Source organism: Vigna unguiculata, chromosome 3, assembly GCF_037176805.1.
Source record: "Vigna unguiculata cultivar grain cowpea cultivar isolate G323 ecotype 2 chromosome 3, ASM3717680v1, whole genome shotgun sequence".
NCBI lineage: Eukaryota > Viridiplantae > Streptophyta > Magnoliopsida > Fabales > Fabaceae > Vigna > Vigna unguiculata.
The window spans coordinates 38596822-38614086 of NC_140794.1; the positions used below are offsets into that span (position 1 = coordinate 38596822).

Here is a 17265-nt window from a genome sequence, read left to right on the forward strand (position 1 = left end):
TATTTTTTTACAAAATAATCGATATTACATTAGTTACTATTATAACCAATGTAATAAAGTTCGCAAGATTTTCAAAATTACCACCACGCAATATATTACAACGGTTTTTATATAACTGGTGTGATAGCTTGTTGTTACATCACATTTCTTCACTAGTGGATGATGCACTTTTCTCATTTTGTTTCAAGGTACATATTAGAGAAGTTGTTAAATTTATCACTTTTCTTCTTACTAAAGAAGTATTTCTTTTTCCCATATCTTAACTTTATAATTTTTTTTACTTGAAAAATATTTTTGCCCCAGCTTGCATAAGTCCTATTGATATTAATGCTCAGGAAACCCTTAACACTTTAAAGTATGCAAATTGTGCTCACAACATCCAAAACAAGCCTGTTATAAGTCTCACTTTTTGATATTTCTTTCTCATTTTTAAGCTTTTATGAAAAAAATTAACATTGTTTTACTTTGTGCATCAGGCAAACAGACACGTGATAATGATAAGCATGTTTTGGTCCCTTACCTATCTTCTACAACAGACAAATACCTTTGCCATTGATTCTTCTAATAAACATTGTGATGGTTTTCATGCCAATAACCTCAATTCCTAGAAACATGATCCATGTATGTACATGAATTGTAGATTAGGATACACTTTGCACAAATTGTAGGTGATCAATTCCCAACCAAGTTGTTGATGCTCCAATGCAATCAATTCTTTAACAACAAGTATATTGGATAGTTTGTAGTACAACAAGGTTCATATACATAGGGATTTGCTAGAATACACAAAGTCTAACTAGTTTGGGTTCAATAAAATAGTGATTGAGTTGCATGAAAAGTATGAGACTAAATTTATGGTAAGAAAATAGCGTTGATATAATAATATCAAAAGCTAGATTAACACATATTCAATAAAATATTTTTTCAAGATAATGAAGACGTGTTGAAGCTTGATTTCATGACCTTTTCCCTCTCTTGTATTAGTTCAATTACAAAAATCATCCATGTCCTAGGAGTTCTCTTTAAGTGTAACTCTAAGTCCATTCTTGGCACTTAGAGCCTAGGATCATCAAACTTCAGTATGATTCCTCAGTGACTGCTTGAATGAATCACCTACATTAAGGTTAGGACTCTATAACCAGTTAGAACCTTAGATCTATTCCTAGCATCTAAAAGTAGGAGGAGAGTTAGTTGGACCACAATTTGGAACCTTAGATCTACTCCTTAGTCATTTTCTTTATTTTTCCACTTTAACTCTTTGATTGCATTGGAATATGAAAAAAAGCTATATTGGGATGAATTTCATATAAATAAAATAGAATCAAGACAAAATAAATGCCAAATTCATCTCAAAATTAACTAAATTTGAACACTTATCACAAGTTCCCAAGGAAGAGGCTTCCCAAAGATGAGGTTGTGCAGGTAATAAATTAAAATTATGTATACTGCTGAGATTTATCTTGTCAACTTTGTGTTTCTAATGGCCAAAAGTTAGAGTGACCAAAATGAGCATCCAAACAGACATATTCAGATTAGTATTCCTTTAGGATGTTTATTAAAATAGTTGGAACTATTCCTGTAAGGACAATAATATGATATTGTGAGGCTTGAATCTTATCTTACCCCAACCTGGGAATCCCTTAGACAAACATTCTTTAACTATATGTGGGTTGTCTTCGCGTGCTTTAGCCGAGTAGAACATTGGAGAGAGGTTACATGTAGAAAAGACTCCAATGATCAAGTCAGTGAGATCCCTCAAAAGTCAAATCTCAGTTTTTGTATTAATGAATTGCATATCTTTAATTGATGGGGTTCACTTGTATTTATAGAATATTAATCATAATTTACCTGGCTCATGGGTTGAACTTCTATTAGGCTTGATGGGTTTATTTTGGGCTTACATGGGTCTGATCATGGCCCACGTATATCAGGCTTATGAGTTGATTATACAAATATATCTATTATTCTTAAGTTTAAAGTAGGCGGCTCTTATCGGTATGTAGCCTTAACCGTTACGTACGCATGATCTTTATATATAGTTAATTAATGAGTTAGTTTGAATAGAAATATTAATTGACGGTTGGGACCGAATATTTAATTTTTGCTGATCCTAGCTGCACAGTATAGTACAGGAACCTATCTCTCGATTAAAGCCAAATATAATCATCTTCATTTGCATATACCTAAAACAATTTCATGGTGCAATCGTACATATATCAAGTATATGAGGTAGAAGTTAGATTTATTTACTCTTAATATAAAAAAGTTCACAGTGTTAATAGTATGAAATTATTATTAAAAAATTTATTATATATGATAATTTGTTGATGATACTGAAACTGTTCTACGGTGAGTTATATTCCTTTATAAACATCTATAGAAAAAAGTTAGACAAAAATTTATACAAATAACTATATTTGGAATAATAGAAATGTATAACTTGTTTAATCTGTTTGATTTTCAGAAATAATAATGTTAAAATTAAGAATGATTTAATTTTGAGTTAGAATATAAAAATAATTAAACATGAGTCATTTATAAAAACAATTAAACATGAGTCATTTGTAAGTTGTTTTGTCATTTAAAAGTACTATAAAAGTAAAAATTATATATATTTTTTTTCCGAGTCATTTATAAAAACAATTAAACATGAGTCATTTGTAATTTGTTTTGTCATTTAAAAGTATTATAAAAGTAAAAATTATATATTTTAAAACTTATTATATATTTTTTCGGAATTTCTTGTGAAAATGTTAGTAGTAAAAATATACTTACATAGTCATTTCCGCAGAAAAATTATTTGTGAATTTGGTTTTGCAAGAAATTACTTGCGAATTTAAAATACGCAAGAAAATTACTTGTAAAATTTAGGGTTAAATAAGTTTTTTTTCCTTAACTTCTAGTGAATTTTAGAATTAGTCCGTTTCGAAATTTTGGACCTATTTAGTCCTTCATCTCTCGAAATACGTGGATTTAGTCATTTTAATCAAATTTTGTTAGGTTTATTTGATGTTTCGTACACATTATAGGATTGTATTTAAGTTGTTTATACTGTTTGACACATTTTTCTTTTAATGTTAAGTCAAATATTATTATGATACATGCTTTAAATGTCAAATAAACTTAACAAAATTTGATTAAAAGGACTAAATCCACGTATTTTGAAAGATGAAGGACTAAATTGGTCTAAAGTTTTGAAATGGACTAATTCCAAAATTCACTAAAAGTTAAGGGACTGTAACACCCCATTTAATTAATAAACGTAATTAAAGGAAGTGTCACACCAAAATAATATAGTAGCGCAGTCGTGGAGTTTAAACATAACTCCTTACATTTATCCAAGGCACACAACGATGCCAAACTAAACCACATACAAATATTTAACAGTAATAAAATGAAAATTTAAAGGACAACCAATACATGGGCCATAGCCCTAAAATAAGGCCCCAAACAGTAGAATCCAGCCCAGGTGGGCTACGCAGTGAAACCATCACCTCTTTGTGGACTACGGGTGTTTCTCGCATATGCTCACATCAATAAATTGATGATTATCGCAAAAAGAGAAAATCACACATACAGAACATACAACAAACAAATAAAGGGTAAGCTAGAGTAGAAAACAGTTGATCATACAATCACATGCTATTTCACAGTCCAAGCAGTATATGTCATCCAAACATGTTATGACTCCCCAAGCAATACACTTGACTCAGACTCGACTCATCCGTATACATATAATCTAGTCGAATTCAGCGGATATTTGCACTTGTGGTGGATTTTCCTGCTCACCCCCGAGCTAAGTGTTACAAGTGTTACAATGTCTCAATCCCCTACACACAAGGTTAGCCCTTAATGAGTTTCAGGCCTCCTGCTACTCTCACCACAAGAGTCAGTCCGCTCTATGTGAGACTAACTGACTCCTTAGAGCGTCAGGATACAACCTTACCTTGAATCCTTACCAAATTATATAGATGAGGCACCACCATGAACTCCCACTAACAGGGGTCATGGAATTACATCCCGACCCCTGAAGCACCACCAGGAGGTCTCACCTAGAGGCTCATGGATTTACGTATTGACTACATACCAATCATAATCAAACAATAAAGGAATACTCATCATGCATATAAATCCCATGTCAACCTTTGTAACCAATCCTCATTCATGTCACATGTGGAATCCATACCAACTCATTCTTCCCAAATCCATGAATATAGAATTTCCTCTCATACCAATACCATGTCACTTTGATAACCAACCATCCCATATAAAATCACATGCCAAGATCATACCACACCTATCATTTACAACCTATGCACCATATCATTCATGCATATTCATTCACTTCATGATATTATATAATAATCCAATCAAATACATGCCCAACATCCAAGAATAGGGAGAACATCAAACCAGGACACACTCTCGCCCAACTCGTCGCTCAGGCAGAAAAGTCTCGCTCAAGCGAGAGAGACTCTCGCTCAGGCGAGCTCCTTTCGCCTAGGCGAGAGCTTGAAAATAGGAACAATGGCCTTCAGCACAGTCTCGCTTAGGCGAGACCCCCTTCACTTGAGCGAGGCATTCACTCGCTCAAAATAAGGTGTGGTCGCCTGAGCGATAACTCGCATGAAAGGGGCCTGGGCGAGCCTCTACTTATCTCGCCTAGGCGAGAGAAGCTCGCTTGGGTGAGATTACCAGTTCTCGCCATTGTTCGCACCTGCATCAGCCATACACATATACTAAACAAAATAACCAAGCATCCCAGGCATCCGTAACAGCACAAAATCTCATCAAGAATCATGAAATCAAAAATAGAATAAATCGCTACCGCATCAGACAAAAAGGTTCTAGCTTCCCTTACCTGGAAATGGCTAGAACAGGACCTCGACTCTAAATAGTGGGGCACGACAGCTCAAGGAACAACTTAAGGAGCTGGAAAAATTAAAGGAATAGTAAGGACATAAGTTACCCAGAGTAACAGTAGTAGAAAATGCAAGCACGGGATAAGGAAACAACTTACGTGGAAAAGAAATGAACTGGTTCGAACTTGCTTGACCAAGGTGGTACCAAACCCTAGCAGAGAGGGAGAGACGGCTGCAGCTCTAAGGGAAAGGAGTTGTTTCTGAAAGTGAGTAGAATGAGTGTGTTAGGGCAGACTTAGAGTTTAGTTTCTCCTTTGAGTTAGCTCTTAGGCTCATTAGATTTGGGGCAACCCTTAAACATAAGAGCAGAAAATATTGGGCCTTACATGGACCAAAAACATATTTAACCCTAAAATTTAAATTTGCAGGAAAAAGTAGATGTTGTTTTTTAAAATGAATTTTTTATAGGAAAAATTTTCGAATATTTTTCGCTGCGAATATTTTTCATAAACAATTTTGTAAAAAATTTTCTATGAACTTTTAAATTCTACGGTAACTAATTATCCATAAAAGTATTACCTACCAATCAAATTTTGTAGAAAAATGACAAGAAACACTTTTTCTATAAATGTTTCTAAGAAATCTGCAAGAAAATCTCCATGAAATATGAAAAATTCTAAAATGAAAGAGATGAATAATACAAATTAAGAGATAAGTAAAGAAATTCAAGACAAAAAAATGGATAATTAAAAATCAAAAGATTAAAATTGTGAGAAAAAGGCACAAGAACATAAAATATAAGATGAAACATACAATCAAGATTTTATTTTAATAGTAATTCTTTATAGGGTTAAATATATTTTTGGTCTTTGACTTTCATTGAAAATTGGAATTAGTTCATCTTCGAACTTTGCCCAATCTAGTCTCTCAACTCTACAAATACGTGAATTTAGTACTTTTAACCAAATTTTGTTAAGTTTATTTGATGTTTCAATTGTGTTTCATGATAGCATATGAATCACCGTTTTGACACATTTATGTTTCAATGTTAGATAAGGAACGTGTTTGATACGTTAAATAAATATAACAAAATTTGATTAAAAGAACTAAATTCACACATTTTATAAAGTTGAGAGACTAATTTCACACATTTCAAACATGGACTAATTTCAATTTTCACTTGAGAGTCAAGATACCAAAAACATATTTAATGCTTTTTTATAATTATAAATATCTTTATAATTATATTTATAATTACGAATAATATTTTAATTAAAAGTTACTAATCACTTAGACATGTTTGAAAAATGGTGACATCTAACGTAAGTGATTTTTTTTTACAAAAGCAATTTATTAAAATATTTGGTAATGAATAATGCCAGAAAGTCAATAAGATGTTCACACTTAGTTCAAGGCAGCTTCGTGGATATTGCACGCTTCTTCGATCAATTATGTAATCTTCTCTTATTGTTTGACCCATTACAGCACCTACCGATTCCTTCACAATCTTCTCAACAAGTTCCATTTTTTACTTCTGAAAGTAAAGTCTTTGTTACATAATTACCATCATGACACAGCTACCATCTTCATCATCATCTTCTTCTTCTTCCACTTGTGAAGGGAGCCATGATGTGTTCCTCAGTTTCAGAGGCGATGACACTCGAAGTGGCTTCACTGGCAACCTATACAAGTCTCTTTGTGACAGGGGAATTCACACCTTCATGGATGATGAGGGGCTTAGAAAAGGGGAAAAGATTGGACCTGCTCTTTTCAAGGCTATTGAGCAGTCTAGAATTGCCATTGTTGTTTTGTCTGAAAATTATGCTGACTCAACTTACTGTCTTGAAGAACTTGTCGTGATCCTTGACTGCATAATGAAAAAGGGTCGACTGGTTTGGCCAGTGTTTTACGGGGTTACTCCATCTTATGTGCGGTTTCAGAAGGGTTCTTATGGGAAAGCATTGGCCAAGCATGGAGAAAGATTCAAGAATGACCAGGAGAAGCTCCAAAAATGGAAGCTAGCTCTTCAAGAAGCTGCTGATTTGTTTGGTTCGCATTTCAAACTCAAACAAGGGTACTCATCTGTCTTTGATTCTTACAATGTTGATTCTGTTGTTTTTTTCTTTCTTTTAGTTTTCTGATATATTTCAATATATTCGAGTAACAAAAATTCAGGAAAAGAAGTTCATAAGTCATAATATACTCCTTCACAAAGATATACCGAGATTTGAATTTGTAAATGAAACTGGGCATGGATTTGATGCATTTGGGTAATTTTATATGTATTTTGTATTTGGGTAGGTATGAGCATGAACTTATTCGGACAATTGTTGAAGAGGTTTCCAAAAAGATAAATCGTAGCCCTTTACACGTGGCTAATTATCCAATTGGATTGGAGTCTAGAGTGCAAGACGTGAAGTCCCTTTTGGATGTTGGATCTAATCGGGGAGTAAGCATGGTTGGGATTTATGGAATCGGGGGAATAGGTAAGACTGCAATTGCATGTGCAGTGTACAATGCCATTGCCGATCAATTTGAAGTTCAGTGTTTCCTTGGCGATATTAGACAAAAATCATTGAAGTATGATTTAGTACAACTTCAGGAGACAGTACTTTCTGAAATGGTTGGGGAGAAAAGTATTAAGTTGGGGAGTATTAATAGGGGAATGGCAGTTATGAAAAGCAAGCTTCAAAGAAAGAAAGTTCTTCTGATTCTTGATGATGTTGATAAATTGGAGCAATTAAAGGCACTTGCTGGTGATCCTTCCTGGTTTGGTGATGGCAGCAAAATCATTGTCACGACAAGGAACAGACATTTTTTACGTGTACATGGTTTTGAAAGAACATACGAAGCAAAAGCATTAGATGATAAAGAGGCTCTTGAGTTGTTTAGTTGGCATGCTTTTAAAAGCAATGAAGTTGGTCCAGGTTACTTGGATATCTCTAAGCGTGCAGTATTTTATTCCAATGGCCTTCCATTGGCTTTGGAAATAATAGGTTCTAACTTGAATGGTATAACAATGTCTGAATGGGAAGCAGCATTAGATACCATTGAAAGGATTCCAGATGAAGATATTCAGGAAAAACTAAAAGTAAGCTATGATGGTTTGAAAGGAGATGAGAAGGAAGTTTTCCTTGACATGGCTTGTTTCTTTAGAGGCTACCATTTGAAAGATGTCATAAGTTTATTGCTACAAGGTCGTGGTTTCTCGCCAGAGTATGCTATTCGGATGCTGGTAGATAAATCTCTCATAAAGATCGATCAATATGGTTTTGTGCTAATGCATAACTTGGTAGAGGACATGGGCAGAGAAATTGTCAGGCAAGAATCACCATCAGAGCCTGGAAAACGGAGTAGATTATGGCTTTATGAGGATATTGTTGATGTTTTAGAAAATGACAAGGTACGTGTACTGTTATGTTTTTCTGTTGCTTATTTGAAAATATAGAATCTTGGAATGAGTGGAACTATAACATATAGACTGTAGTCTACGTATTTTATTGAGCAACATTGCAGGTTTTTATACAGCAAATAACTGAAAGAAAGATGATAGCATAATAACTACCAAACTGGTTCCTAAACAACAGCAGATAAAACAATTTTATCCTGTCAGTCAATATGACTTTTATTTTCCTAAAGAATAGCATAAAATCTGATTTTCAGGTTGTTAATTTCCAATAGTCATTCAATCAACATTTTCTTTTTGCACTTAGACAAAACTGTTTTGACAAGTATACCATAGGGTCATGATTCTTAACTTCTTTTTTGAAGATGTATTCCTAAAATTGGTTAATAATTGGACAATTTGTTTTACGACTTGGAAACTTGTCTAAATTTGTACATGATATTCTCGACAACTAATAACTTGTTAATATTCTTTTGACCGAAAAGGGAACAGATTCAATTGAAATAATCATGCTACACTTGCCAAAGAATAGGGAAGTTCTATGGAGTGGAAGTGAGCTCAAGAAGATGACAAACTTGAAAATGCTTACTATTGAAAATGCTGACTTTTCTAGAGGCCCTGAACATCTCCCAAGTAGTTTGAGAGTACTAAAGTGGCGGGGATATCCTACACAGTCTCTGCCACCTGAATATGATCCAAGGAAACTTGTTATGTTAGACTTGTCTATGAGTCGCAATATATTGGGCAAACAACTCCACCTCATGGTATGCACAATGGATATCTTTCTTGAAATATTTTGTTTGTTTTATATATTTATATTCATAAACTGCATTTTGGAAATTTCCAAAACTAATTATTTTTAGTTTGGCTTACCAGAAGTTCGAGTCTTTGAGTGAAATGATTTTAAGAGGTTGCAGATTCATAAAACAGGCACCTGACATGTCTGGAGCCAAAAATTTAAGAAAGCTGTGTCTTGATAACTGCAAGAATTTGGTAGAGGTTCATAATTCCATTGGAGTTCTTGACAAACTAACATGGTTCACTGCTATTGGATGCACCAGTCTAAGGACTCTTCCCCAAAGCTTCAAGTTAACATCACTTGAATATCTGTCTCTCAGAAAATGCTCAAGCCTCCAGCGTTTGCCAAACATATTAGAAGAAATGAAACATATGAAAAATCTTGACCTTTGTGGAACTGCTATTGAACAATTGCCATATTCGTTTAGGAAACTCACTGGGCTTAAATATTTAGTACTAGACAAGTGCAAGAGGCTTAATCAGATCCCAATAAATATTTTGATGTTACCAAAACTTGAGAGATTGACAGCTGTAAAATGTGGACGATATGTAAACTTGATCCTTGGTAAAAGTGAGGGACAAGTAAGATTGGCTTCATCTGAGTCTTTGAGAGATTTTAGATTAAACTACAATGATTTGACACCCACCAGCTTCCCCAATGTAGAGTTCTTAGACCTAACTGGCTGTGCTTTCAAAGTCCTTCCTGAATGCATCAGCCAATGTCGATTTCTAAGGAATCTAGTTTTGGACAACTGCAAGGAGCTTCAAGAAATCAGAGGGGTTCCTCCGAAGATAAAATATCTGTCGGCAATAAACTGCACATTATTGTCTCATGAGTCTCAAAACATGTTGTTGAATCAGGTAAGGTTTCTTACTCTCTTTATAATCTCACAAGCGCAGTTGTCAAATGCATGTTGTGAACTGTTAAAACTCATGATGCTTTTTCTACATATTGTGGCCAACAGAGATTACATGAGGGTGGAGGAACAGATTTTTCCCTTCCAGGAACAAGGTTACCAGAATGGTTCGATCATTGTACTAGGGGGCCATCCCTGTCTTTCTGGTTTCGTAACAAATTTCCTAGGATGACTCTAGGTGTTGTTGGAGTTTTAGACAAGCAAGGCAGTTTTCCCATGTCAAGATTTCACCTGCTCATCAATGGCATTCAAAAGCTGCATTGCCATTTCACTGTGCAATCAAAATTAATCACATATCATATATTCTTGTCCGATGTGCTGCTCAAGTCCTACGATGGTGGATTGGAAAGTGTGTATGGGGAGGATGGGTGGAACCATGTTGAGGTTTCATGCGTAGGACCAAGAGTCTTTCCACATTCATGCAGAACCAAGAAAGGAATCATTAAATGGATGGGGGTTCATGTTCACAAGCAAAAAACAAACATGCACGATATCCGATTCATAAATCCTTGGTCTCCAAAAAGAACACACAGTGAAGTTTCCAAGCCTGATCTGCAAGAAAGTTTTCAGTCATTGCCCAAAAGAATCCGTGTATCACATCGCAAGGAAATTTGTGAGGCACCACAGTCGAAGCAGCATGAAGCTAACAGTGGTTATCATGGTGTATCACAGAGGCTATGGTTGGCAATTTGTAGCATTGCGGCTCCTCTAAATGTTAAAGTACTGATGTGGAATATTTGCCAAGATAATTTGCCAACTTTTGAATATCTTTTCAGGAGAAAGCTTGTACTGAGTCCACTCTGCCCCATCTGTGGAAAGGAGCCTGAAACTGTTGAACATGTGTTCCTGTTTTGTCCATGGACACGACCCCTTTGGTTTGGAAGTGATTTCCAGTGGTGCGTTGATGCTAAAGAAGTTCAAAGCTTTCAACTTTGGCTCTGGCACAAACTGATGGAGATTCAAAGGGTATATCCAGAAAATGCCAACCAAATATCTGCTCAAGTAGGAAGCATTTGTTGGTCTATCTGGAAAGGAAGGAATGAATTTGTTCTTGAAGGCAAACCTGTCAATCCTTTGATTTTAAGGTAGGGCCTCTGTGTAAATGATGAGAATAATTTTCACATTTTAAAGGAGATCTGCATGTATTATGTATCTCTACCATCCTGTGTAAATGATGAGAATAATTTTCACACATGCCACGAAAAATCATGATCATAACAAGGGACTGCCCTGTTTCCATTAATGCTCACATTGCTCTCACCACTCTAGCGCAAACGTACACTCTGGCCAACGTTTCCCTCGCCCTGCATTGTGGCTATACTAGTTTCACTTTCCTTTCACTCTCTCACTAGTACCATCTGCAGTACTTGTTTTAAGGTATCAAGAAAGATTTCTGAAAAAGGTGAACTATATTCTCATGTTTGATGTGTTATAGAAATATTTCCAAGAGGAGAAGAAAAACATAATATAGACATGTATAAAATTGACCTAACAAACAAAACAAGATTTTGACATATACTTCACCATGTGTTTGATGTAGATAACTATAAGAAACCTAGTCATTGGCAAATAACTAACTATAGGAGGATTTTGACATTACTTTTAACATCTTCATATTATCGATCTTTGAACAAAATTTTGCTAAGCATATATCAAGCGAACCTTTATACATTTTCTTTTGAGATATAAGAAAATCCATAGTTGATACCAACAGCTTCCATTTGCTTACCTACACAATTACGTTAAAGGATAAGTGATATTCCAACAATGAATTTAACCAATACAAAAACCAGAAAGACACTCAATTATTCTCTATGCATTAAACTTAGCTTTGACCTTTCTTTGTTCGATTAAAAAAAGTAGCGGAGCATACATGAAGAACCGTTTCCATCGTTCTGAAGTGGCTCAGTAGGGCTACAAGCATGACTACGTACTATGCACATATTAAACTTTGAAACACGCTCATTACAGCATAGCAAAGTGGAAATAGGACACTATTTCACTATTTAGAAACACTAAAAACTGAGATCATGATGGGCCTGAGTACGTTTCAGAATCTGAACTTGAATCTAAACTTGAATCTGAACTTGTATCTGAGGTCTCATCGCTATCTTCTTCATCCGAACCTTTTGTCAGTGTGGGCAACCAATATTCTAAATTATCTGCAAGATTCACGTTGAGATCACACAGCTTCCTTTTCCCTGAATTGTTGCAATTGTTCTCCCTCCGTTTGTTTGATATTTCAGCATTCAGAGACCACCTATCACCGTATTATAGATTATGTACAATGAGAAAGAAAATGCTGATCTTACAACCTTGTAGTGTATGGTAGAAAGATAATTTTTGCTTAACAGATCTTGAAAAATTATCATTTAATATATATATAGTCTTTGACTTAAAAACTCACACACCATTACCCCAATTAAAATAGTCTTAAATTATCAATTCTTGTATCATAAAATAATTTTAGTTAATTTTAATAGTATGTAAGAGAGTTTTGATGTTTACGTTAAACAAGATAGAATTGAAATCCGTATTGAAATTAAAATTTAAAAAATAGAAAAGTAAAGAAGAAAAGGTACCCAGTGTGTTGGTGAGGGTGAAGTTTGTTGACGGAGGAGAGGGAGGAGTGTGGGTTCACGGGGGAGCGGCTAGAACAGTGAGATTGCGATGTTATCCGAGTGCGCTTAACGAAACGAAGCAACGTCTCGTCGTTTTCAAGGATACATGAACATTCTCTGTTGCTCAAATCGAACAAGTCAAGCTCCGGCCACAAGAAGGCACTGATTAATTTGTCACCTGTTCTAGGAAAGAAATCAGCAATGATAGCACCTCCACACATTCTTAATGCAGAACAATTATGCTGCAACCAATTGGTCAGAAATGTTATCGTATTATATGAAGATGTGAATTCGATTCTTCTGCTGATAAATAATGAGGGTGAGGTCGATGTCGCAATCAAAGAAACTTATCTCTGTGGGCATGGACTGTGTAAACTCTGTGTGCCGGTACATGGAAATATCACTCCATTGCATTTTGAAATCACACTACGTAGAAAAAACGATACAAAAGCATATTGTGGGTCAACTTTGACAAATCTGATTAATTTATTGTAGTTATGAAGGTGTTAGGTGAGGGATGAGTGTTCTCTTAAAAAATATACTTAACAATAATATTGGTCTAAACAAAAATGATTTTTTGAAAAAAACTTCGGTGATAAAATTGACAAAATTAATAAATAGGATAACTTTTTAGTTTTTTATAAAAGTTACAAAAATAAAGTACTAAATCGAAAAATTTTATTAATTTATTTTTGTAACTTTTATTAATTCATTTTTTTAGCAGAAAGAGGATAATGAATAATACTGATTGTTTTAGCTAGGTTCCTAATCTCCGAAAAATTGTTAACTGTTTATAAGACTAAATTTAGGGTGAACTACCACTTAATTTATTTTGAAAAGTACATTAGGAGAAAATAAATAAATAGTAGATAAGTGTACCAAAAGAGATTAACCTTAGGAAGACATATATGAAAAGTGCATCTATCATATCGGAGCACACTAATCACCGATCATCTAATAAGATATGATAATAAGGTATGATAAAAATATTTATAACTACTAATATTTATAGGTAAAATTCATTATTAATACTAAATATATGTTTGCAATTGTGGATAATAAATACAAGTATTTTAATGATTTATCGGTTTACTTAATTATACAAGTTCAAGTTAATTGTCAATAATGGTTAATATTCAAATATTTTTTTAAAATTAAGTTATCAATGGGGAGTTGCTTAAATCTTAATTTTATATATATTTTTGGTCGACCTTAAACAAGTAGACGGGGTCGACCATCAATCAACTGAACCAATTTTTGGTCGAATTGACTCTGTTGATCTTTGATTGGGTTGACTTGGTCGATCCTTGGTCAAGTCGACTTGAACGATCTTTGGCTGGAACTACATAGTTGAATTTTGACTAGGAATGAATTAGTCGACCTTCAGTTACGTTCGGTTGGGGATGCCTCGGGTTGATCATCGACATGGGATGATTCGAGTCAAACTTTGATTGTGGATAACTTAGGCTGATCTTCAATCATGGTCAACTTGGCCGACCTTCGACCTTGACTAAGTTGGCTGAATTCGACTAATGTCAACCTTCGACTGGGCTAACGCAAGCTTACCTTCTATCCTACATAACTAGCAACTTGCGTCGTCCAACCACATGTTAGCCCCAATTTGGCCTACATTACTTAAAATCCTAAAATCTAGCCGCTCTAGTACAATATATCGTGTGTGTTTCTACTAAGTAACTTGCTCATTTGCTTTCTTCTACGGTCCATCCAAAAGTAGCTCACTCGTTTGTATCCAATCTATATCCAAAAGTAGCTTCATCATTCACATTTCTTCTTTTGTTTCGGTTCACTTCAAAGTCATCACTAGTGTAGTAAAGGGTTTTGGTCACGGTTATTTTGGTTATTTGGCATCGGTTCTACACCCAAGGTATATGAAAGAGAGGTAAAAAAGAATAGTATTTCTACCTAGGTTCCCAACCAAGACAGAAAGGTCCACATTCTGCTTCGGTTGTGAGTAGAATTGAGGCAAAATACCATTTAAAATTTAAAAAATAAAAACTAAAGGACTTATTGGCTTGATTGTTAGGAGAATCGAGGCAAAATAGTAAAAAAATAAAAAAATATTAAACCTGAATTGGACATTATGCCTCTTTTTAACCATAATTGAGGCATAAAAGTGATAAAAATTAAAAAATATATATATTAAATTTGAAATGATATTAGGTCTCAGTAAATTCCCCTTTTATGATTCAGTCTTAGTATGAACCGAGGCAGAAAGTGGTCATGTTTTTTAAATACAATTCTTATTTCTAATATATCCTACACATTAAACTTGTAAACAGAATACCAGAAACCAATAAGAAATAAAACATTATACTGCTTAAACCAAAAAAAGACAAAATACTTAATGTGTTATTCATTACAAGATCATATCCTTACAATAAATAAATGTTGTACATACTATTGTACATTTGTAAAATGTACTTTGCACAAGCTAACCTTAAATATTTAATGGACTTATGAGAAATTGGTGTAGTAGTGTCAAATTTCTACACACAAGACAATAATTTTTCTTGATATTCAGGTTACACGAAATGAAAGTGAATATCAATCACAATCAAATAGGTATCCAAAGATCAATAGAAAATTCAATTGACAAATATTCATGAGATTTAAGACATGTGTATTAAAATATATATGCACTACACTATGTAAAATTGATTAATCTTCTTAAATTGTCCAACTGGACAATTCAAGATTCAATACTTATAAATTATTATTGTCTCCTCTTATATAAATTTAAAAAATATGTATATAATTCAAATATCTTGGAGACAGTAAATAATTTTTATATTGAATCTTAAATGGGAAACTAAGGCTAACTCAATGCAACAATAATTTCAAATGAAACAAAATAAATCAATATATTTAATCAGTAATATAAACTTTTCCATAAATCAATATAATTATTCATTTATCAAACATACAAAAAATAATTATAGACTCATTCAAAATAAATTTTGAAGATGAAAATAGGAACCTGAGAGCGTGAAACACAAACAACAACAGAGAATGGAATCCTAAGCACTTTGAAAAGATGCACAATCTCAACCAATGCAATAATACTTGAATATTAATGCAATAGTACCTATATCATTGGCAACAAAAATACCCAAATTTTACCAACAATACGAACAAAGACACAAACTCAATCAAAATCCCAAAAAAAAAAAATCTTACACTAACTCAAATCTTAACAACAAGGGAACATTAGAAACTCATGCAAAAATAAAAAACTGCAAGAAAAAAAAAACACTAACCAGTGGTGGTTTTTGAAGAATGAGCAATTATGCCTGTGGCAAGCGCGGCGATGGCGCAACTATAGTAGCCTCCATCCCTCTCACCAGCGCCGACGCAACAACGGTGGTTTTTGAAGAATAATAGAAATCATCTCCTCCCAAGCACAAGTCTAGTGGCAGCAACGACCTCCTCCCACAACAACAACCTCCCCCCTCCCAAAAAAGCAACAACGGCGACAACAATTGATGCATGATGTAGCAACGACAACAGCTGTGGACGCATGATGCAGCAGCGACAACAATAGTGGACATGATGTTGAAGTGACAAATGTGATGCAGAAGACGTGAAGACCAGAGTTGGCTCAAGGGAGAAGAAGATGCGAAGAAGATCTGTCAAATTTCCCCCAATTTTTATCCCTAGAATGAACATTCTACTTCTAATCAATTGAAAATCGGGGCATAAACCCATATTCTACTTCGATTTAATGAACAACCAGGACATAAAACCTCATTCTGCCTCGATTTAATGAACAACCAGGGCTTGAAACCTCATTCTGCCTCAGTTTAATTAAACATCGAGGCATAACACACGTTTTATCTTGGGTATATACCCAACAAAGGCCATATAGTACTAAAAAAATAATTAAAGAAGTTTTAATATTTTGAATTAAATCAACTTACCTACCTCGGGTACATACCTTTTTGCTTTGGTCCTTTTGTGAACCGAAGCAGAATCTTCATCGTTCAAATTGGAAAATTCAAAGTAGCGGGAATTTTGAAACTTTTGACAGGCATTAGGCTTCAGGTTCTCTAGAATTGAGGCCTAAAACCTTTTCTGCATTGGTTATTAGAACAACCGAAGTACAAAAGTTTGCTTAAATTTCAGAAATACCATTGCGTTTTGATATGCCTCATTTTTTCAAAAACTGAGGCCTAATGGCTGATAATGTTAATTTTTACCATTATCCAAGCTACATTTTATTAACAAAATCATCTTTTCCAAAACTTTTAACCTACTTAATCCTCAATTTTACCTTACTTTTGTAAATAAATACATTTTGGATTACATTGATCTAAATATACCATTAATCCCCATTTTTGTGTTTATTTATAGATTGGAAGCTTTGTTCCAAAAATAAAAACAAATGAGTGACCTAGAATAGCAAGGAGAAGAGCAAAAATGTGAACAGGAAGTGCTTGGCGACACCAAGCCAGCGCCAGGCGCAAGAGGCCGTCACCGCTAGGTGCCATCCAAGCGCCACAGTCGCTCACCGCCTGACAGAACCTGAACACCGCCGGGCGGCAGAGGCAGAGTTTATGCACTGTTTGATAGCTAGCGTCTAGCGGTTTCTGTTTCTATATATATGGGTCCGCGCAGCATTTCCACGATATCGTTATGATCAA

General features: G+C 34.5%; 2 protein-coding genes across 2 annotated transcripts; one reads left to right on the top strand and one right to left on the bottom strand.

Moving 5' to 3' along the window:
- Positions 1-6248: 6248 nt before the first annotated feature.
- LOC114177919 (TMV resistance protein N-like) lies at positions 6249-11226 on the top strand. The gene is made up of 5 exons (XM_028063523.2): positions 6249-6936; positions 7164-8265; positions 8754-9032; positions 9145-9927; positions 10032-11226. The coding sequence occupies exons 1-5, from the start codon at positions 6431-6433 to the stop codon at positions 11070-11072; spliced, it is 3711 nt and encodes a 1236-aa protein (XP_027919324.1). The 5' UTR covers positions 6249-6430; the 3' UTR covers positions 11073-11226.
- A 553-nt stretch (positions 11227-11779) lies between these two features.
- Positions 11780-13015, bottom strand: LOC114177921 (uncharacterized). The gene is made up of 3 exons (XM_085671270.1): positions 12890-13015; positions 12566-12777; positions 11780-12243 (listed from the first exon to the last, which is right to left on the bottom strand). Exons 1-3 carry the CDS (start codon positions 12995-12997, stop codon positions 12012-12014), a joined length of 552 nt encoding a protein of 183 aa, XP_085527396.1. The 5' UTR covers positions 12998-13015; the 3' UTR covers positions 11780-12011.
- Positions 13016-17265: the final 4250 nt, after the last annotated feature.

Coding starts and splice junctions, on each gene's coding strand:
- LOC114177921 (XM_085671270.1), bottom strand. CDS start 12,997: ATGTACCGGCACACAGAGTTTACACAGTCCATGCCCACAGAGATAAGT. Junction 12,778..12,889: donor AGCAGAAGAATCGAATTCAC/ATCTTCATATAA, acceptor AGAACAGGTGAC/AAATTAATCAGTGCCTTCTT. Junction 12,244..12,565: donor CACCCTCACCAACACACTGG/GTACCTTTTCTT, acceptor ATACGGTGATAG/GTGGTCTCTGAATGCTGAAA.
- LOC114177919 (XM_028063523.2), top strand. CDS start 6,431: ATGACACAGCTACCATCTTCATCATCATCTTCTTCTTCTTCCACTTGT. Junction 8,266..8,753: donor ATGTTTTAGAAAATGACAAG/GTACGTGTACTG, acceptor TTGACCGAAAAG/GGAACAGATTCAATTGAAAT. Junction 9,033..9,144: donor GCAAACAACTCCACCTCATG/GTATGCACAATG, acceptor TTGGCTTACCAG/AAGTTCGAGTCTTTGAGTGA.